This window comes from Catharus ustulatus, chromosome 4, assembly GCF_009819885.2.
Source record: "Catharus ustulatus isolate bCatUst1 chromosome 4, bCatUst1.pri.v2, whole genome shotgun sequence".
NCBI classification, from domain to species: domain Eukaryota; kingdom Metazoa; phylum Chordata; class Aves; order Passeriformes; family Turdidae; genus Catharus; species Catharus ustulatus.
In genome coordinates this window covers 45,330,528-45,354,138 of record NC_046224.1, presented here as the reverse complement: position 1 = coordinate 45,354,138, position 23,611 = coordinate 45,330,528, and the positions used below count along the sequence as shown (strand labels likewise).

Below are 23,611 nucleotides of genomic sequence, written 5' to 3'. Positions count from 1 at the left end.
AGTCCTATAATTCATCTGGTACTGTGGTGTTCTGTTCCAGAATGCCCAGTAGTTGTTGTCATACTAGAAAGCATTTTGCTGTAACTTTATTGAATTCTTCATTCACCCTTTCTGGCATAATTAAAATGACCACTGTGGAGGGAGCATATGGAAGGAGTCTATTCAGAGGTACATTCTTGTGATGTGAATGGATTTGTAATGAGTTGCTGCCTAAGCTTGCCTGCTTCATAGACCCTCCTTTCTATTTTATCAGTGCAGTCTTCTGCTGTAGTAATTCATTTAATTCCCACAACAAAAGTGACAGCCTTGCCAGAAGAATGGCTCAAAACAGCACAGCCACAGTTAGAATTTTGTGTATTATATTTATTGCATTCATTAATATGTTAATGTATGACAGTTGCTTCTTTTTCTTCTGTCTTTCTCCTGCTACATAACAACTTCCTACCTCTTTTGTATGCTTTTAGTGTCTCTCCAATGCATCCTAAGAAATTCAAAGCTGGCAGCTTTACATTACCCAGTTAGTGCTGCCCAAGCTCAAATATTAATGTCAAAATGCAATGTATTTTTCTTACCGAAAAAGCCGCTATTTCAGCAGCATGGCAGTCTGTTATGTTGAGGAATATGAGACACAGTCTAGAAATTATAATGCATCAGGAATGTAAGTGACACAGAGTAAGTAAGTGGTAGATTTTAATCTTGAAAGTCCTCAGTTATTTCAAAACTGTTTATTTTAATTGAACTTGACTGTTGACTGTGAATGAGCAACAGAGTTTTGAGCTCAAAAGCTACCAGCTGTTACTTTACATAATTTGACAGAGCACAGCTTCTACAAGTCAGGCACATGGATAGGTGGAAGCTTTCTGATTAATGAAGTCAGATATACACTTACAGACTCCCCTAGCTACTCATAGGAGAGTGCACTTTTTGCTTCTGGATCAGCAGCACCTTCTCTGGCATAAGAATTGTTTTCCAAGGTGCAAATGCAAAAAAGTGCATGTATCAGACTACTCAGTAGCTGTCCAATTTATACTGGATATTTCAATTATATTGAAATAGCTTTATAATAATATCACTCGCTTACTGGTAGAGTAGGACAAAACAAAAAAGATCACATCTATGAATATTGAAGACCATTTATTTACATTAGCCCTTATCCTGAAAAGAAGCAGCATAAGGAGGGACTTGGGACACTTGAACAGCCTTGATTTTAAGGCCATCTCTCAGTAACTCTGTCTTCTCTGTTTCAATGAAGTGCTTTTCATTATTCGCAGAGGTACACCATATTGTTTTCATTGTAACTCAGAGCAGATGTTGAATAGATTTACCAGACTAGTTGTGAAATGATGTTGTCTTCCAGTATAAAACATTGCTCTTCAAAATAGCTGTTTCATTGTCACATCAGTGCTATGCACATAAGGTGTTATGCAGAAAGGAAATTGGTTTTTATGATCTGGTTGTCCCTGAAAGGCCTTCCTCAGCTGGAGGGTGAGCTAACTTAGTAGCTTAGTGAGTGGACAGTTAATGTGCAAATGTTTTGATAAAGAGACTGTAAGACAGACCTACTGTTCTGTTCCTTGCATTAAAAATACAGAGGTTCCTAAAGCCTTCAGCACTGGAAGTGTCTAGGTGCTGTGCATTAATTTGAGAGAATCTTCAGTTATGAACACTGTTTGTATATGCAGAAACCTGATTTAAGGGACTGGTGGAATACAATGTACACTTGACAGGTGTTGCCCTTCTTCAGACTGTTGCTGTTTTCAGACCTGAATCTTGTAACCTGCACATAGATCCTGGCTTATATTGTGGAGAAACTAACCTTAATTGAAACTAAAAATTCGTTAGCAACTTTATTTATTGGAAATCTATAATAAAGGGCCACACAGTATTTGTATTACACATAATTGTTAAGGAAAATATCTCTTTCATACTTAAAATCCTGTATTCTTCTGAACAGTGATGATTTCCTTTCAGGAGGATTTTGAATTGAATTCCCCTTTCAACTCAGACTATTTTCTTGGTGATAAAAAAAGCTGTCCTAGAAAGAGGCAGTTGTTTCCTAATAGGTTTGGGAAATTGATATTTCAAACCAGCATCCTATTTGAAAGATATATGTTGATTTCCCAAGAAATGTACAGAACAAAGCTTTATGCCTTCTTTTGACAATACTCCTGTGATTCTACATTGAAAGGGAGTCTTTAGCATTCAGGAATGGTTAACCTAACACAAAGAGCAGATGCTTTGGGATTCCCTCTCTGAATTATTATCTGATCGAAGTACCAAAAACCCTGTAATTTTTTTTTTCATGTATATAAAACGTCTTACTGGCCTGTGGGAACTGAATGTATGGCTTAGAGATTAGAGCACTGGGTAAATATAAAAATGCATTGATAATTGAAAAGGCAATAGAAGAAAAAGCAACAATTGTAAACTTTTTCACAAAGTTTTAGAATTTGTGATTCTCCAGAATAAATGGACTTTCTTTCAGGCTTAGTCGCTGTTGTCCAAAAAGCAGGTAAAAAACCAGACAAGTTAGTACAATGAAGTTTCCTTTCAAGTTTCTGTTGATTTCTTTAGGAGTGTACTAGAGAGTCAGGCAAACCCAAACTAATTTCCAGGAATTCTTCCTCTCCCCTTGGGGTCTTTGAATTGAGACTCTTGAGAAATGCCTGTCAATTCCCAGTCCGCACCAATATTACTGGTGCATCAGGCTAACAGTGGTGCTGTATTCCCTGTCTTTCAGTAGCAAACCTAATTCCTATGTTTTGGTGGTAGCTCTTGCTGTGCAATACGTAAAGCAATATGTACACCATGCTGCCACTTCTAACACAGTCGAGAAAGAAACTGTCCATTCTACTTTCTTTTCCAATTCACTGTTTCCTCAAGCAAAAGAGGAAAATTCTTCAGTATAGATACTGTGCAGAAAATAAAGCTCCAAAACTGTTGAATGCATTTTATTTTTCTACAACTTCTCAGTGTGATCATGGATGGGGTATGGTAGATCATTTTGATATTGTGTCACCACTGTAACTGTAGCCTGTGTGTTAGAAGAAAATATTCCCCCACGATTGTGCAGGGAATTTGGATTAAGTAGAAGACAGAACGCAAAAGGATTAGGAAACAGCAAAGCAAACTTTTTAGCCTGACTTTGTTAGCATGGAGGGTTGATAATTTTTATTCTGTATCCCACGGTTGTATTTAGGCCCTAGTTTAGCTCTGCTGTAAATGCTAAACTTCTAGCTACTTACTAACACCTACTGTAAAAACACTACAAGAAACTTTTGTTTTTGTTCTTGTTCTTGCTTCTTTAAGCACTTGAATAGTCACATAACTTCTGAAGTGGGAGATGAATGCTATGGAGGTTGAAAAAATTCACAACAAAAATTCCTTTCATTTCCTGATGCAAGCAGTACTGAAAATAGGTTGAGCATACTGATCAGATATACATATACAGCTGGAGACAAACCTGCTTTGTTTGCTGGGTGGCATGGACTATGAATTCCAGGCCAAGTGACCTGAGACATCATCAGAATGATAAAGTCGTGTTTTTAAAGTAAAGCCTCATCCTGTGTTCCTGCTAATATCTAAAACACCTATACTTTGTTTTCTGTGGCTCAGAGTTACAGCAACATTTCAAAATAATTTCTGTAGATTGTTTCCTTAGAGGGGAAGAATGAAGAGCAGCTGGGCTTTTTTCACTCTTAGACTCTCTGTTATATGACTTGATAGTATTTATTCTTCTTATATGATAACAACTCTGATTGTATAAAAATGTTATGTGAAATTAAGTATTTTAAGAAAGAGAGGAAGGTGAGGAGGGAAGGATTTCTAGCTGCTTAATGGTGGAGATAATTAGAAAGGTATCAGCATTACTAGAAAGCATTGATGAAAACTTTCTGACACAAGTAGTGGAGGATCCTATGAGGAGTGGTGTGTTCCTCAGCCTTATCATAACAAACAGGTAATGCCTTGTTGAAGATGTGAAGGTGAGGGCAGCCTTGGCTGTAGTGACCACTGTGGAATTCAGTAGAGGGCAAGGAGGAAACAGAGCAGCAAGACTGTAATCATGGACTTCAGGAGAGCTAATGTTAACCTCTGAAGGTCTTGAAAGAATCCTGCGGGGACAGATCCTGCAATGAAGAGGGTTCCAAGGGAGCTGACTGATATTCAAGGATCACTTCCTCCAGGCTCAAGAATTATGCATCCTGATGAGCGAGAAATCAGGCAAAGGGGGAAGAGGTCTGTGTAGATGAATTAAGAACTCAAGTGTGACCAGGAAATACACAGGAGATGGAAGCAGTACCAGGCCACTTGGAATGAATATAGAGTTGTCAGAGTAAGTAGAAATGAGAGAAGAAATTTAAAGAAAGACAAGTGCTAGATTCTGCACCTGGGATGGGGCAACTCTGGGTGTGCAGGCTGGGGAATAAGAAGCTGGAAATCAGTGGAAATCAGCTGGAATAATGGAAAGAGACCTGGGGGTCTTGTCAATGGCCAGTTGAATGTGGGTCAGCAGTGCCCACACAGCCAGGAGGGCCAGCCTGGGGTGTCCTGGAGGGCATCAGGCACAACATGGCCAACCAGGCAAGGGAGGGGATTGTCCTGCTCTGCTGTGAGCTGGGGCAGCCTCACCTCAAGTGGTGGGGGCAATTTTGGGTACTACAATATAAAAAAGATAAAGCTATAGGAAAGTGTCCAAAAAGGGCTGCGAAGATGGTGAAGGGCTTTGAGGGGAAGGTGTATGAGGAGCAGCTGAGGTCACTTGGTCTGTTCAGCCTGGAGGAGACTGAGGTGAGATGTCACTGTGGCCTTCACCTTCCTCACAAGGGGAAATGGAGGTACAGGTACTGATCTCTTCACTCTCATGACTAGTGACAGGATTCAAGGGAATGGCATGAAACTGAGCCAGTGGAGGTTTAGATTGGATATTAGGAGAAGGCTGTTCACCCAGAGAGTGGTTGAGCACTGGAGCAGCCTCCCCAGGGTAGTGGTCACAGCACCAAGCCTGAGAGAATTCAGGAAGTGTTTGAACAATGCTCAGGTGCATGGTGTGATTCCTGGGGTGTCCTGTGCAGGGACAGGAGTTGGACTTCAATGATATCTGGGAATCACTTCCAACTCAGCATATTCTATGGTTCTGTGAATTCTAAACCTTCCATTTTTTGTCTAGATTTTTTTTTTTTACTTTTGATGTGCTGAGCATCAAAAAACTTAGAACTAATAAATACTGAATGGAACTGAAGCCAGCCTTAGCTGATGATATGTGTGTTCTCTTAATAGAATCTGGTTCTCCAATTACGGCTTCCTGCGTTGGTTTGGGAAACTCAACAACACCTCCACCTGGACAGGCCGGAAAACCAGTGCCAGGATATAATGGTAAGACTGTTAAAAATGTTACTAGGAAAAGATATTGCTTGTATTCCTGACTAAGCGCTCCTTAATTGTCATATCTTGTAGCAATAGAAAATTATGGTCTTATTAAGGTATTTTCCTCCTTCCTGTTTTCTTGTGTATTGTGGAATGGGATTGTGAATAAAAATGTCAGTTATCTTCAAGAAAATTGATCACGTACTTCTGCCTTTTCTATATGAAAAGACTAGCACATACTTTGACACATTACTCGTCTATACTTCTGCATTTCTACACAACTTGAGAGAGTTGTTAAGTGAACTGTCTTTCAGTACCTGTGTAGCATTTTTATTTCCAACCAGGAGAAATTGGTAGGCTATGAACTAGCATAAAAAGGATGAGCACTCATTGTCTGGAAGGTATTTGCATGTAGGGGTGCAGCTACAGGATTAAGAATGCAGAAGTATTTTAATAACTGGGAACGCTGATTTTAACACAATTTTCAAGAATTACTTGAAATCTGAAAAATAATTACATTAAAGATCAAGTAGTCTTCAGGAAAAGTTCTCACATCATTGGTCAGAAAGATCTAAGCTGTTATTTTCTTTTAATACATGCAAGTGGTGGTGAGCATTAAAAACCATCCCCAAAAATTTTAACAGCCCTTGGTTTCAGCATTTACAGTTATGGCATGAAGACAAGCAATAGCTTAAAAACATCTTTAAAACAAATCTGTGAAGTTTCTCCAGAGTCGTAATAAATAGGAAAGAGTGAAAGAATGTAATTGTAATTTTTGAAAATTACTCTATATTGGCTGCTGTCTTGCTGTCATCCACTTCTGTTTGATGTTGTTTTCCTGCTGTTACTATATTTATTAGAGGAAATCCTTCTGCCAGTTAGAAGATACTATGATGAAGTTTATACATGCAGTGTGATGTAGTTTATACATGCAGCTCTTAATGGCTGGTAAAGCCATGCTGCAATATAAAGAGAAAGTTGCAAGATCTATTTTATTTTAAAACAGATATAAATTATTTCCTATTACATATTGCTAAAAAGAGACTGATTTCTTGCTGATTTTAAGAATAAAGGGAATAAAAGTTATGAAATCAAAGTGCAGTGGCACAAATTGCATTTAAAAGTGAGTCAAGATACTGTATTAAGTTCTAGGTCTGTTGCCTTAAAACAGACATTATGCTGTACTTTTCTGCTGATCTACTTGAATCTTTGCAGATCATTTCATTGCATTTTCAGACTGAAGCAGGTCCCACATTTTGAAGAAACAAGTCTGTTCTTCAGTAATTCAGGAGTGAGCAGCGTAGTATCTCACTTCCGCAGATTTTTCTACATTGAAATATGCAGCTTGCAAGGAGAAGGCTAAATACTGGGATTGCTGCCCTGATGTAACAGTAAACTGATTAGATTTTACTTAGTATCGTAAGAATAGGAGAGAAAACACTGACAGCTACATAAGTGGGTCTTTGTAAAACTGGCCTTGTGTACTTGCTTGTGTCTGTGTGCTGAAGCCATTGCTTCCAGCGGGATCTTCAGTTGCTTTGAAATTACCATCATCTTCGAAGGAGTAGCTTCAGCCAGAAATAGTAAATTACAAATGTAGGTGTTCTTTGAAGAGATAGGATATGATATTACTCATGTAAGTTTTAGCAGAGTTTTTGTCAGAAGTCTGTCATCCACTTTTCCCCATTTCCTCTGGAACTTTGTAATACAGAATGTAAGATTATTTGTAGAGATTTAGATACAGCTGAACATTGCTTTCATTGCTTGGCCAGACTTCTAAAAGCGTGCAATCCTTATCAGCCCAGTCTGTCAAAATTTTCCCTCCCTGTTTTTCTATGGTTTAGTTGCTTCACCTTATGTACGTAATTTCATTATCATAGGCCAAGCAGATATCTTTCATTCCTTTCTTCTGCCCACACCTTGAGATGGAATGGATGGTTGTGTTAGCTTCATTTCCCAGATAACTGCAAAAAAAAAGTTATTTCAGATGATTTCCTCAGAAATCTCAGAATCAGCATATGATGCTTTCACTGAAGGTAATGGGCCAGCGTCATCTAGGGAAAAGGCTTCAGTTGGGAAGTCTGGATTCTGTCCTGTACTTTGAGCATTACCCTGCTGTGCAGCTTTGAGTAGTTCAAGAGTTACTTGATCTCTTCATGCTAGACTACAATGAACCTTGTTAGCTGAAGAGTATTTTTCTGAGACTCCTGAGAGTTTTTAAAAACCAGATATACTTACTTACTGCTGTTTCTTACGTGAACTGGGTTAGACTTCAGTCATCTTGGTTGTTATTTCTTGCTCATGTTTCCCACATATTTTTTATTTGTCATGTATCTTAATGATCCTTTGCTAAGCACAAGTTTAGATTTTCCAATATGAAGCTTATTTTACTTTTTGGTTCTGTGTTTTTCTCTTTTGGGACTTTGTGTTATTTCTGCTTTCAAAGCACTGTTACTATTTAAGACTTTTTGTACTTAAGGCTGAATGTTAATAATGTCATGAGATTATTCAGTTTGGCACTCTCAAATTACTTACAGTAATTTCACTATTATAAGCCGCACCATTTTGACTAAAATTTTGGTCCAAACCCAAAGTGCGGCTTATAATCAGGTGCGGCTTATATATGGACAAAGAACGAAAAGTTGCTGTTTTAGTTTGGAGGACAGGTGTCTGCTGAGAAAGGCAGGAGCTTCTCTTTGAAATGGAGAATGCAAACCCCCTCCCTCCAAATTATAATTTTGAAATCAAGGGGCTTTCAGGCAAAAATATGGGAATTAGGAATAACAGTTCTTTACCAGGGAAATTAAAATAGAAATACAGTACTACAAAGAAACAAACTCCAAACCCTGACAAAGTCAGAGTACAACCTGACACCCTGTCAGGCAGGGTGTTGGTAGCAGTCCCATTAAATGGTGGCTGCATCCTCCTGCAGTGACAGATGTGGTTCAGTTGGAGCAGTGCTCCTGCAGAAGGTGCAGTTTCCCTCTGGAGGTCCAGTGGCGATGAGGAGAAATCCAGTTTTCCTCTGGAGTCCAGTGGAGAAAGGGGCTCCCTTAGTGTCCCAAAACCTCTGTTTTTATTTTGGTAAGAAATGTTGTGCCCTTCCCCCTGGCTGGAGCAACTTCCAATGGGATGCAGTAATTTTATCAGTCACACAGTGGGACTCAATGGGCCATTAGCAGAAAATGACTCTCTGGAGGAAGGATGGGTTGTGAAAAGATAAAGAACAATGCCCTGCCTGGTTTCAAAGGATGGCCCATTAGTAGAATATCTGCCGTTGAGATAAGGATCACTGTCCCCACCCTCAACAGATGGTGATAGAAGAGATACCTTTTATCATACTCTGTATTGTAATGTGCGGCTTATGCTCAGTGCGGCTTATAATCGTGAAATTACTGTAATTCCTTTTGTTGCTTGGCGTATAGCCATTCTAAAGTGTGACATTAGTTGATACCCATAAAGAAAGACACTTTCCTCCACCTAAAAATACACTACTAAACTTCAGTTTCCTTCCTATATTATTTTTTTACAGTCATGATTCTGGATGAAAATAAGAAACCAGTGAAGGCCAAGACTTTGGGAAATATTGTGGTAAAGTAAGAAAAAGAAATTTTTATAGAAAGAGTCTTACAGTTAAAAGAATCTTCCTACATGGGTTGATTGTCTTTTGACTAAAGTTTATATAAAAATCAGAATAATTGAAGTAGCAACGATTGAAAAGCATGTCTGTCTCTGATACTGATACCAAACTCCCAGAATGTTTTATGTTCATTAATATTGAAAAATTGTAGATGAAATTGTGTGGGTGAATGAGTGTGGATTGCTGGTTTGTTTTCTGACTACAGCAAAGTTTACCATTTTCTTAATTATCAGTGTTGGCACAGAATTATGCCTTCCTCTTGTGATGTATGAGCAAGATACTGAATCACTCCCTTCACTGTTATATCTTTCAGTTTAGTGAAAGTTTAGTACAGCACTATCGATTTACATGCTTTGACTTACAGATATGATGCTACATTTTATTTCACTATCTCCTAATTCCAACTGAGGCCCGTTCTTAGAGAGAGAACATGTATTTTCTGTTCTCTGTAAAAATAAGCAAGATGTGTCGGTGTGTGCTTTGCATGGGTGTACCAGTACTTGGACAAAATATGTACAGGAAAGGACTTCAGGAAGAACAAAAATCAATAAACCCTGCTCTGCATCATGTAGGTGATTTTTAGTACCATTAACCAGACTCCTGACAGATGAGTTCCATAAACTCTAATATTTTTTTTTGAAAGTACACCTTTCTTGGCACATTTCCTTAACTAAAGAGGCCTCTGTTTAGATCACCTTGTGAACATCTTTTATCTTGCCTGCTGCCTTCTCACTGTTGCTAGGACCTTTCCTTACTCCTGTAAGATTTTATAGGCTCCTACTCTTTACAGCCCATGCTGGCTCTGTATTCTGGAGGTTTTACAGGCTTTCAGGCAAATGACATTTTCTTAAAACATTTTTTTTCCCTCCGAGAGAGACATCTACTTTGTGATGAATGTGGTAGCTGAAACCACCTTTTTTTTCAGTCACAGAAGGTAACTTCAGCTCTGAACACTTTCTAGCGTCAAACAAATACAAGTCCCAGAAGAAATGTATTAATCCATTTCTTCTGTGGTATATTTTTTGAGAGTTGTGGTAGCTCAGCCTTCACTGCTTGCTTATATGAATGAAAGGAAATACAAAGGTTAAAATTAACCTTCAGTGAACTGAAAATCTGTCAAAAACTGAAGCATTTGGATGGATTTTTATAAATTGTTGGTGCAGTTAGCTGAGGATTGCAGTTGACTGAGACACATGATCTGGAGGTGAGAGACAGGAGCTGCAACACTGGAGCTGCAGATGTGCAGCACTAACAATGTGGGTGGGCTAGCACAGTGTTTGCATGGGAGGTGGAGTTGCCAAGATGGGGACGCTTTTTACTCAGCTGTACGACTGATCTAATGTAACTATATGGAGACTAAAGTATCACAAGAACTTTCTGTACTGTGTGATGCAGATGTGTGTTCTCAGGGTGATGTCTATACCTTGCCTCAGCATCTTCAGCTAAGCCACCAGGACACAGATGTGTAGGCTTCACTACCCAAGTCAGCAGACTCAGATTTAGGCATAGTTTTCTTGTGACATGTAGACATGTACAAGATTGTGCATTCACTCCACTGTTGAGTATGTACATTTATTCCATCATCAAGCACAAATGCTTAAAATTGGTCCAGCCTTTTATAGACTTTGATTTGCAGTTTCAGTAACCCAGTTCAGAGTGGAAAACTGTCTTTCGAAGCTCCCACCTCTGAACTGCTTAAGGCCATAATAAAACATAGGCTTGTAATCAATGGAGAGAGAAAAGGGATTTTGTAAAAAAATTGATCCTAGCTGCTTAGAAACTCAGATTAGTTGTTATTATTCATTATATTATTCATGCCTAGTTATTCAACTAGGATGGAATAAATCACCTTCCAGATGTGTGCATGTCCCTCCAGTGCCTGCAGGAGTGGCACAGTTGGCTTAGGGTACGTACTTAATCTTACCTACCAAAAGAGGAGTGGGAAGAACTCCATCTTTAGCAACTCTGCTAAACAAGTTGAAAGATAGACTAATAGGTAATGTTGGAATATGTGTGCACACATTTTTGAGTTTTACTATCTTTAAGTGCCTATCAGGAGTGATATTGCCGTATTAAAAAATTCTGTTTGAGGTTAATGTCTACCTCTTCTAGCCAGAATTTATCTTCCCTAATGTTGCCCCACATTTAGATGTTTTCTCAAGAGATTAAAAATGTGTTAATATATTGATTTGTTTTTGTTTAATTTGTTTTGTCTTGTCTTGCTCAACATGACTTTTGCTGTAATCAAATAAATTGATAATGAAAAGGAGGAGTTTTTTTTGGTTTTTTAATTGCAATGTATCACTCAAGAAAGAGTAGTCAGACAGGGATACTATTATTTTATCATGTCTATGTTTATTGTATCGTTTATTTTATTTTTTGATTTCCTGATGTCCTCCTTCAAAGAAGCCATTTCTCTTTTCAACAGTCTTCTGCATGTACAGACTCTTTAAAATAGTGGGGATGATCCTTGTTACTAGCAGTGTTTGTCCACCCAGAGCATGTCCCCACAGCTGGAAGAAAACAGAGGATTCAGGATGATTCTGACTGTTATTCTGTAATACACTCAGCAGTAAAATATGAAAAAACACAGGGATTTGCTTCGCCTGTAGCATAGGTGAGTTGAGAAATGCTCTTCAGTATTTCTTGGAGAGGAGAGTGGCCATGCACTGCTTACAATGCCAGCTGTGCAGAAGTGTTAAACTGCTGTTGGTGGTTGTTTTTATCCCACACAAATTCCTGGTAAAGACTTTTGGTGCTGCTTGATGCGTGCAGTTTTCCTAAGCACAGTATTTAAAATATTTTTACTTACAGCAGAGCTTTAAATTTTAATTTCATCCTGCAGGAATCAGATACTCTAGAAAGGTAGTTCAAACATCTAATTACTCCAACTTGCTGCCCCAAGTATGTTTACTTTTCTGCCAACTGATACACTTCTGTTTTTATTTTTTCCATATAACCATCATTTCTGCCCTTTATACAGATTATTCTTGGATAAAAACTATTATACATACATAGTTTACCTGGACAATATAACAATATTTCTGATTTTACAAATATTTCAGGATAAAGTATTTGAAAGGAGTGTCACAACATTTGTGATAGAAGAATAAGGGAAAATAAAGGTAACTGCAGATCATGAGGGTGGGCTTGGAGGAATTGTTTTTAAATTTATATGTATTTCTTTCTGGACATGAAAGATTCCAAGAATTTATTCTGAAGGGAAAATGATAGGAGCAATGACTTCCATTTCCATTAGCAAGACCAGTCTGGTATAGTGACACACTTCTGCTTGCATTGTTCTGGCCTGCCTGTGATTAATGAACACTTGAAAATGTGTGTGTATATATGTAAGTTTGATTAACCATAAGAATTTTCTAGGTTGTCTGTTGTTATAAGGAACATTAGCAAAGATAAATCCCATGTAAATTCTAGTTTTCATCTTGTACATTGAAGATACCACAAACCCATTATGTTTGTTTTTTTGAAGGAGTCATCAGCACCGTCTCATTAGCTAGCATTCTTTATATTCACCCACAACGGGACATTTGCCTTGTGCTTATTCTTCCCAGAGAGTAGTGACTGCCAGTAAATTTGCTACCAGACCCTAGTTACACTTCCTCTAGTGTTTGTATAGTTACAGTAATTTCACAATTATAAACCGCACCATTTTGACTAAAATTTTGGTCCAAACCCAAAGTGTGGCTTATAATCAGGTGCGGCTTATATATGGACAAAGAACAAAAAGTTGCTGTTTTAGTTTGGAGGACAGGTGTTTGCTGAGAAAGGCAGGAAGTTCTCTTTGAAACGGAGAATGTAAACCCCCTCCCTCCAAATTATTATAATTTTGAAATCAAGGAGCTTTCAGGCAAAGATATGGGAATTAGGAATAACAGTTCTTTTCTAGGGAAATTAAAATAGAAATACAGTACTACAAAGAAACAAACTTCAAACCCTGACAAAGTCAGAGTACAACCTGACACCCTGTCAGGCAGGGTGTTGGTAGCAGTCCCATTAAATGGTGGCTGCATCCTCCTGCAGTGACAGATGTGATTCAGTTGGAGCAGTGCTCCTGAAGAAGGTGCAGTTTCCCTCTGGAGGGCCAGTGGTGATGAGGAGAAATCCAGTTTTCCTCTGGAGTCCAGTGGAGAAAGGGGTCACCTTAGTGTCCCAAAACCTCTGTTTTTATCTTGGTAAGAAATGTTGGGCTCTTCCCCCTGGCTGGAGTAACTTCCAATGGGACGCAGTAATTTTATCAGTCACACAGTGGGACTCAATGGGCCATTAGCAGAAAATGACTCGCTGGAGGAAGGATGGGTTGTGAAAAGATAAAGAACAATGCCCTGCCTGGTTTCAATGGATGGCCCATTAGCAGAATATCTGCCATTGAGATAAGGATCACTGCCCCCACCCTCAACAGATGGTGATAGAATAGATACCTTTTATCACACTCTGTATTGTAACCCAAGACAGTTGCCAACACCTGGAAGTGCGACTTATAATCAGGTGCAGCTTATAATACTGAAGTTACTGAAATTTTGTACCATAATAATGGAGTTTTGCAGGGTAAGCATTTACAAGTTTGCTTTAGTTATCTCCACTGCATGGAATCACATAAATATGTTCTATATTCAGCAGGAGGTGAGACAATGTAGTTACATCATACAGTGATTCTGAAATGCTTTAATTGCATTTGTTTAATTGCTTTTAAAAAAGTGGCAGCCTGAGATGCTCTGGAAATTACTAATGTTGTGGAATTTTTTTGATGGATATGGAATTCATGAAGGAAGAGGAAAAAAAATCACAATGTTTTTAAAGAGTTAGAATCTGTTTCAAATGATGACCCACTCCATTGTATTGAGTACAGTCATGCAAAACTTTATGTACAATGGTGCAAAAACTAAAATACATTAAAAATATTTATTCAAGGATAAATTTTAAATAGTCAATATTTATAAAGAAGTAGTAATGATAAATTTACAGCTTTTTATGATTATATGTTAAAAGTTAGGCAAAGAAAAACTTGACTGTGCTTTCAAAGCAAATACCTTAGAGTGAATATCCTTTAGTGGATGAGATGTTATTCAAAGTAAACAACCCCTTGACAGTTTTCCTATTTGTGGTAATGTGTTCAATATTTATACAGTATTTAGCAAGCAAATAAATGCTCAATAAAAAAACTTACTCATTCAATATTTCTTACAATGTATTGAAAAGAAAGCCAGTATCTGTGTGGAAGGAAAAGCAACCTGAAGCCAGGATTGTAATCATTATAATATTCAATAGAATGCTAGCCTAGAGAGCTTAAGGGAAAGAAAAGAAAAAGATGTAATCTTCTGCAGCACACTTTAGTACCTTGGTATTTCATTAAAAGAAAAGAAGTAGGATCTTGTAAGGCTTGATGGGTGAACATTTGGGCATTCCAACTGGGGTACACCTATGGGAAAAGTCACAGCTCTCTTTGTGCTCTCCCCTACTCAGGAAGAAAAGGAGGCAATGACAATGTGTTCTTATAAGCATGGGCTATGCAGCTAGGTAAAGTGAAAATTTGCTAGATCTATAAGATGAAGGGCCCTAGAAAACAGTCACTTTCCAAGGAGCTTTTTACATTACAGTGGATAAACCTCTGGATACACAGGATCTTTGAATGAAAGGTAGCTGCTAGTGTAACTAAGCAGGCAGTATGATTCCTTGTTATTCAGTAGGGAAACTGAGGAGGAGCCAGCATTACTGTCTGTGAATGTGTGTTAGTACATCTATTGATGCATTATACTTGGTTCTTATGTCTGTATTTCAAAAGACTATTGAAAAAGTGACTGGATTTTGGGGAAAATATGACCTGAGAGCTGGAATCTGTGTGGTCTGAAAACCTGTGGTGTGTAACTCACCCAAGATCAGTTAAATAGTAACTTTTTCAAGACCAGGAAGTACTCAGAGGACAAAATAATATCTGAGAGATGTCTGTTTAATCTAGCATAAAGAAATTGGAAGCTGAAACTAGATGCATTCAGATGAGAAATAAAACACTGTTTTAGCAGTGAAAATATTAAGATTTTGGAATAAATTCTTGGAAGCACAGTGGTTTACTTTGATATTTTTAGGTCTAACCTAGATATCTATTTTAACCAAAAGTTATGGGATTGAGGCAAGATTTAGTAGATGGCATCTTTCAGCCTGTGTTATAAGGAAGGTCAACTTAAACAAAGAACCTGTGCCAAAGATTTATCTTCCTAACAGTCTTCTGCTTGTTTATTAGCTTTGTCTTTTCCCTTTACAGATGAAACAATACGTAGGTCTTCCAATGTGAGAGCAGTTTGTCCAAGGATGTTTTTTCTAGCAGATCTCTGGCTGAGTACATGTAAATACTATTTGAACTTTATTTAGTTTGAATTGTTTGCAAGTAGTTTCACTCGTTTTTGATGGCCTTTTTGTCTTTTCCCAGTAAAGCAAAATCCACACTGAGATCAACTACTTTTATGACCCTTTTCAGCTAACTAAAGTAACATTTCATGCGGACTGATAAACATTCAAGATCCTCTTCTCCACCCTTTTTCCTGTGTTGTTGTTCCTAGAGTCTGAAAAAGCTTCCAGATGCTTTTAAGACTTGCAATCAAAAATTTTTGTTACATTGATGTTTATGTGCAACACTACATAAATGCTGAGTAATAATTATAGCTGCCAGTCAAGATTATTTTGTTCCATTCAGAAACCCAAACTCATTTAACAGTGGCTTATATTTGCTTTGACTGACTGTAATGAATAGCCTCTGAGTCTCATTGCCTTCCATAAAATAAAAGGATGACTTTTCTAAATTCCAGCAATGTAACTCTCCAATATTTTTTAATTTCATTTCAGAAATCTGGTTTTCTGTGCAAATTCTCTTTTGAGTTCTCTGTCTATAATTGCTTGGTTCCATTAATAAAGAATCTTACACCATTTTGATGAGTGGCATTCTCAAATGATGTGCTATGTGGGAGTCAGATTTCTTGGGCTAAGCTTAAGGTGGACTGTTCTGTGAAAGGTCTACAACCATTGTAAGAAAAATAAATGAACTGTGAAATAATGCTTAATACAACCAAATAATGATTGTGATTTAAAATTCTGTACCAGAAAACAGTTACTGTTAAAGTACTTTAGAGTCTTTTTGTGGTGCTGTCAAACTCATTCATCTTAGTCTCTCCAATTTATAACAAAATTATCTGCTTATCTTTGTAAAATGTAGCCAGAATGAATATTTGTTAAATGAACACATATTATTTAAATCATTAATTTACACAGTTTGCCTAGTTTCCCTGATGCTGTTTCAAGTTCAACCTTTGAATGAGAAATAGACCTGGATCTGTATTCTTGTACGCCAACGATTTTAATCTTACTTTGACTGGGGTAAATGGAGAATAATTTGTACTGCTGTTATTGTACTGGTAACAGGTAGCTACAGAAATACAGTAAATATGTCCCAAAGGGAAACCAAGCAAAGCAACTTCTTTGTATATTGTGAAAACGATAATGAAGGAACCTACCTACTCCTGTCTTGGCCATCTGTGGTCCTGTCCCTTTTGAAAGGAAAGCAGGACTATTTGAGGGGCAGTCATGCTTACTTGTGCATACCTGGAATTTTTGGTCAATATATCTCATAGTAAAAATATCACCAAAAGATCTTGAGTATCAAGACCAAGTGAGGCAACAGTTTTTAAATGCAGTTTTTATTGTAGGAGTGTGTTGCATTTTCTAGGGAAAAAAGGCCCAAATAAAACATCTCAAAATGTTCCTTTTTTAATTTTATTAATTTTTTTAATATGGAGGGGTTGATAAAAACAAGAGATGTCTGTTTTCAGATTGCTGTTATTTTTGGACAGTTTCAGTTTCTCTCTTCTGGCTCTTCATGTAATTACGATCCAGTTTTGCTCCCTTCGGAATTTATGGCAGCATTCCCACTGACAGCAGTGGTTTGGACTTATATTTGGCTCTGGACGTTTTAATTCTGATGTCCTGACAAAATTTCAATACACATAATTATGTTCTGGCAAGCTGAATTCTACTTTTATTAACTTGTGTTTGCACAGAACCTAGAAATTCTTCTCAGTCATGATGCTGAACACTCTGCTGTCATCAAAGAATTGTATGTACCCATTGCTCTGCAATTACTGTGTCTGAAAGATTAAAACATGGAAGAGGGCATTCACTTTTTTCTTAGTGGATGAATGGGGTCCTAACTGCAAGTCATCTTTCGCAGAAAGCCAGCACATTTTCATAAATTGTCAGTATTGTGCTATGTGCTGTAGAGATTCGTGTGGTAGCCCCTAATTTAGCAGTCTGTTTCCACAGACTGACAAAATATGCTTCACGGATGTGTTTGTCAATACAATTTTCCTAAAAAAATACCCTCAACAAACAAGCAAAAAACCCCCTACCAAACTAGAAGGTGAGACACCCATGGTCTCCCTGAAAAAAAAAATCCAAACAAGGACAAGAAAACCAAATGGTGAAAGTGAGTGTTATATTTTTGGTGATATGTTTCACACTTCTCTGTTTAGATTTTAAACAATAACAGAAAGGAAAATGCCTTTCTAATTTTTACAATAAAACTGTTTATTTCTATTCAGTGACTATCTGTAAAGTACTGAATAGAGCTGTGGGGAGATTAAGGACTTTATCAGTATGAATTGTTCTTTCTCTCCCATGACAAAGATGTTTCAGACTGCTAAATAAATTTAAAGTGCAAAATTTGCAATGACTGAGACTGTTATGAATTGCTGTACTATTAGCAACTAGGCAACAACCATAGTAAGTGCCATTCTCTGGTGGCTTTTCTTGAATCTAAACAAGAGATTTTTCTTTCCTTTTAAACACATGCATGCACAAACACCAGGATCAATATATTGTTTTTCTGATCTTTTTTCCCAAGGCAAACACTCCATGAGTCATGCTTTTATATCACAGAGACGCTTACTAAGCTTGAAAGGCTTAAAATAGGGCAGTGAATTTCTTCCAGATGGGCAGAAGCCAACCTGTCCTCCTGAACTCTGGGTAAATACCTGGGAAGTGCCTTGGTATTTCTGGCCGTACCTTAACATACTTTCAAGGAATGTGTTGTATGGGATGTGTTGAGCAAGAACCCTCAGAGAAATAGATAGTAATATTTATAGGAGTATATTCTATTATGCTAACTGACCTGAATTAAACTGAAAAAATTAGGATTGTAGAACATCAGGCATTCAAATCATTATTGGATGATATGACCTTTTCAATGTAGTTTGTACTATTTTTACTTGAGCTAGGATTTTTTTAAAGTGTGCTTCTCTCTCTCTCTCTCTCTCTCTCTCTGTGTGTGTGTGTATATATATATATGTATAAAAAATTGTAACTATTCTTTTTGTAAATGTAATATTAGAAATGCACATGTCACAGAGCTGGTGGCACCTGTTCATGTGACTGACCGTTTTAGGAGACTTGTAATGACAGCAGAATTGCTATGCTACAGTGAACTATTTCACTAGAGATATTGCCTTCTAGTGTCACAGGGATACTATCAGAAGAAAATAAAACACTGCAGGCTAAATATTTGCTAGTTAGCAATGCAGGCATATGCTAGTAAAATATGTATGGTGCATTTATGATTTTATTGAAATAACTATGTTTGTTTGATCATTCTCTCTCTGTTATTAGGGGTAAACTTTATAAAACTTACATTGATATGCCTGAATATATATCTCTCAGGCAGTTAAAGAAATCTGTGTTTGACCCTGTCAGAGCTTTGAAGAAAGAAACAAGCACTTTGTTAGTTGAGGCATCTCAGCTTCTCCTCTGACAGATACGGATGTGAAGTGTCCTGTATTTTCTCATGCCCATATCATTGACTGAAGAAGGGGTGTTTAGTATGTATTCAAAACTCAACTAATAAAGCAATCCAGAATTTTGCAGCTTTAAGTACAATTACTTTAGAAAGTTCTATCAGTGACTTGTATAAATATACTTTCACAGAACTTCTCCAATATTTCCAATAGTATTATGCAGAGTTTAAACAGTAAAGCATTTTTATTCATATTCTCATGATTGAAGTCCTTTGACTTTTATCTTTTTACAGAAACTGATAATTCTGATAATTCATCTGTCTATGCATGTGTGTGTGTGGGTTTAGGAGAGAGGCTGTATTAATGTAGTTGCCTATGTCATAGTGTATGTACACAAATTTCAGACAGATACTTAATCTGTAAAACTTTAAAAGCTAAATGCTGTTAACCTATTTATAGTACAGTATATAGTGCTTACTAAGCCAAATATTATTTTACTGAGGTGCTTGTATTATGTAAAATGTATAGTCTGGATACCATGCACAGCTATATACATTTGATAACAATAATATAGAGCCTTTTTTATCGATTACCAGCATATTATTAAGATGAATTGTTTTCTGATTGTGTAGACAATGATTATTTATCTGAAAACAAAGTATGGAGAGCATGAGTTGTATTTTTTATAGCTATTTTTCTTACTACTTCCCTCTGCTCTCTTCAATTTAAGGTTGCCTTTGCCTCCTGGAGCATTCCTAGGTCTTTGGGAAAATCAAGAAACATTTCAGAAGTTATATTTCCAAAAATTTCCAGTAAGAACTATGAAATCAATTATTTAAACTTCTGGTAATGCTTCAGAACTGAATGAAAATTGATTTAACCTGGGAAACGGTTTATCATAAGTTGTCATAATTTCATTGGAGGTCTTTGATATATGTATATGTAATTAAAATCATTTCAAGATACATTATTTTTCACCGATAATTTCAACTCTTGGGTATACTTTTAAAGATCTGAAACAGAAAAAGTAAACCATAAGCCTCTGAGCCAAAAAAGTTATTTCATGTCATTTAACCTAAGATATAAACCTGCAACCTTACACTAGCACAGCTTCAAATACACTCCTCCTGTTGACATGCAGCCATGCTAACTTGATATCACTCCAAAATACACTTGTCCACTGTGAATCTGAATACACTGGAGGCTCTTTGCTGCATTAGTTATGTTTCCTTGTCAGCTGAACTATGCAAGGATTGGCCTACTTCTTTCCTTGTAGAAATAGGTAGATTGGCCCTATACAAGTGTTCAGAATGGAAGATTGGTTCAAGGAAAGTAAATGAGTGAGTTTTTAGTCTGCAGTTGCATTGTGATCACAGTGTATGTTTGGATACAACAAACAGGGGTATCCTTAGGAGCAATTTGACAGCTGTCATTATATTGCAGCAATTCCATTCTCCTTGTGTAAATCCAGACAACATCCTTCTCCAAGCTGTCAGGGATCAAAGTAAGCAGAGTTGCAAAATGTCAGGGTTTATGTATTTTTTTCTGTTCTGTATTAATAAAGACAACGAAATCTTGCTGGAAAGGGAGTTGCATGATATAAAAATGATGACAAATATTACAGAATTAAATCTTTCAAACACCAAAAAGCATGTATAGTTTGAAACCAGTCTGGTTTGTTTGTTTGTTTGTTTTTTTAATTTTTGGGTTTGATGGTAAATTACCATGAAACTCTGGTAGTTTCATGTACTAGTACTCTGACTTTATTTTTCATTGTGTTGCATTTAGGGATATTATGATACTATGGATGCTGGTTATATGGATGAAGATGGCTATCTATATGTCCTGTCTCGAGCTGATGATGTGATCAATGTTGCTGGACACAGAATTTCAGCAGGTGCGATTGAAGAGGTTAGCATTGCCTGACAACAAAATAGAAGAGTGAAAGATGAATAAAGCAAGCTGAGACTGAAAATCTCGCATTTCATCACATCTTACATCTCAAAAACTTGCACAGAAAGATCTCTCATTTTCTTTCTGCTTGTTTTGTTTGCATTTCCATTGGTACTTCTAACCAAAACATTTCCTATTTCAGGTTCTTCCTTTTAAGATGCTTTCCAGAAACATAGCAAATTTAGTCAATAATAAGCAGTTTGTACCATGGAATTGGTAAGGCAGGCATATTTTGGTATTTAAAGGTGGGGTTAAGTGGTACAGTGGGAAGCATACCTTTTAGCTTCAATAATGTATTTATTTGGGAATACATTAGGATAGTGTAGTGTCAGAGTGACAGGTAGTTTCACCAGCTAGTGTAGTTAGGAGGAGAAACTTTTTTTCCTAAAATACAATGGTCAGTGTTGGCTGTTTTTTTGGTTTTGGTTATTTTTTTAATTTTTTTTCCCCAGAGACTCACATTCAGTGCTTTTTCTTGATTGGAAGACTTCAGAGATTTTTGACAGCTGTTTTGTCTCTTATTATATGAACAGTGCTAAATGAACAATTAAAATTTCTGTAAAAAACCCTGCTGTTAAATTGAAAGTCATTAATATAATACCCGTGCAACTCAAAAAGATTGAAAATAGTGAAGTTCATAATAGTGTCTGAATTCCTTATCATTGTTCACTCACCTTTCTGGAGTCACTGTGATTGATTGCCAGTTACAAATTTCCCTGATGACATATCAATTGCTTATTCAGGGAATATAGGAGAAGGTGTGCTGGGCATGTACAAGGGAAAAATGTGCTTTTAAGAACTCTGAATTTAACTGTTCACTGAATCAGAAACTAATCTGTGAGTCATTTTTTGGTTTATAATGTCACTTAGTCTAGTGACTATTTTATTTTGAAGGCTAGAAAACTTATAAGAGAATAGAAGAAATTTTGATTGCACAGAAGTGAACAAGTTCACAGAAACATTAATCCATCAAGGATCGGTCAGCCAGGTTTGAAACAGTTGCTGCCCTGACTTGGGTCTATGGAGATCTAAAGGTGCTTTCAGTCTGCTTAAGCCTCTTTCACTTAGAAGTAGTTTTGTGTTTCCTTGCTAAAGCACAGCAGGAATCTCATCCCCACCCCTTACTGCTCTGCTACTCATGGGCCAATCTGGGCATTTGCTTTGCTTCAGTCTGTGTTTGAAACTGCAGTAACAAATTATGAATTGAATCACCTTCTCTGCTATATTTCCTTTGGATCCATCATACTGAGCTCAGTGGCTCTGTTTTTCTCCCTGCTAGTTAGGTCTTTTCCCTAGAAACATAATGTTTCATCACTGTGACATTCTAGAAGCCTTCCTATTCACAACAAAGCTAAAAACCAAGAGTGCTGTTAATGAATGCACTGCAGATTGCTAGATAAATGGGAAAATGTTAAGAGAACCACAATTAGCTCCTTAGTAAGATCAGTAAATACAGAATTAGAAGTCCATTGAATCCCTATGTAATTGACAGTCACCTTGTTGAGCAAGTATGTTATCTACATTTACATTATAGCTGCATTACAAGTTTAACAAGTTTTTCCTTAGTGCTTTGACTAAGTGTTTTAGCTCTGTTATGTTCCACACAATTAGTTTCTTTGTCTCATGTATCTGTTAATACTATTGGAGCTCCACGTTTACTGCAATGCAGTAGATGTTAAGTTTACCTGACCAGTCAGTGAATGGTGGCCATTATGGCCAGTGAATGATGGCCTCATCTTGATCCACCCCTCACTTTGGTCTGTAAATCTGTGGTGTCCCTTCTTGCTCCTTCCTGAAAAAAAAACCAAAAAACTTAATCACATCTTGACTATCTCAGGCAACAGACTTGAAACTGAGAACTGAGGAATTTATCTTGAGAAATCCCTTTCCCCTGATCATGATGTTTCTGCCTTTTTGACAAAGGCATGTCAAAAGCATTTCTTCAGTCAAAAGACTGAAGAAAAATTCTACAATAACTACAATATTCCAGTTAAGCATAAGATTTAGGAATAACAAATGGAATGACAAGAACAAGGTACAACAAAACAATCTGGCAACATTTAAGTCTCAACCTTAGGAGTCCTGCTGATGCCTGGTAGGTAATTATGATATTTGTTGGTAATGCCAGTTTACTGTAGATCCTTTTTTCTGTGTTCCTGTGGAAAGCAGTAATTACTGTGGTTGTAGACTTAATAGTTTGCTTTTCCATAATTTGTTGTCTTTTTCTTTCCTGTTTTTGTTGAGGCTTTTTTGGTTATATATGCCTCTCAGGTTGCATTACTGAGGCTCTGGCCCGTAAGTGACCGAAGTGCATTAAGTGTATGTGATGCATTGAAACCCTGTAGGGATTTGGACTTGCATAAGATTAATTCCTATATGATTTGTCAGTGTGGATACAATGACCTTTGGACAACAAAGGCTGCACCTGAATTCAAATGCATTTGTGTATACTCAGCTTTTTGAAGCAGGCTCGTCTGCCCTTCTAATTCTGGTATAAGCCCAGTGTACTATACTATATTTAGCTTGTGCACATCCTATCTAATTCCTGTGAAAAATAATCCAGTTTCAAAAGCTGTGCATAAATGGTCATGCTTCTGTACTTTTGATAGAGCATGCATCTATGGTTAGGTCAATGTTTTGCATTTGCCTGTTTTCTGGCATGGGGGATTTCTAGGATCATAGTTTGTGAAATGAGTATGGCTTCTGACACAGTATGCTGGAAATATATTGAGCAGTTTTATTTTGCTGAAAACTACTTAGTGTATATTGTACTGACCATGACACATGGAGTCAGTTTCTCCGTTTTGACTATAAAAGCTAAGGATGACGAAATCTGTTCTGAAGATGGGTTATCATAGCCCCT

General features: G+C 37.1%; 1 protein-coding gene across 1 annotated transcript in view; it reads left to right on the top strand.

The window, feature by feature from the left end:
* Nucleotides 1-23,611, top strand: part of ACSS3 (acyl-CoA synthetase short chain family member 3) — a 71,900-nt gene that overhangs the window by 45,911 nt on the left and 2,378 nt on the right. The window contains exons 10-13 of the mRNA XM_033058454.1: nt 5,278-5,373; nt 8,897-8,960; nt 19,526-19,607; nt 20,584-20,706. Coding sequence (XP_032914345.1) covers nt 5,278-5,373; nt 8,897-8,960; nt 19,526-19,607; nt 20,584-20,706 — 365 coding nt within the window. The remainder of the gene's footprint in view (nt 1-5,277; nt 5,374-8,896; nt 8,961-19,525; nt 19,608-20,583; nt 20,707-23,611) is intronic.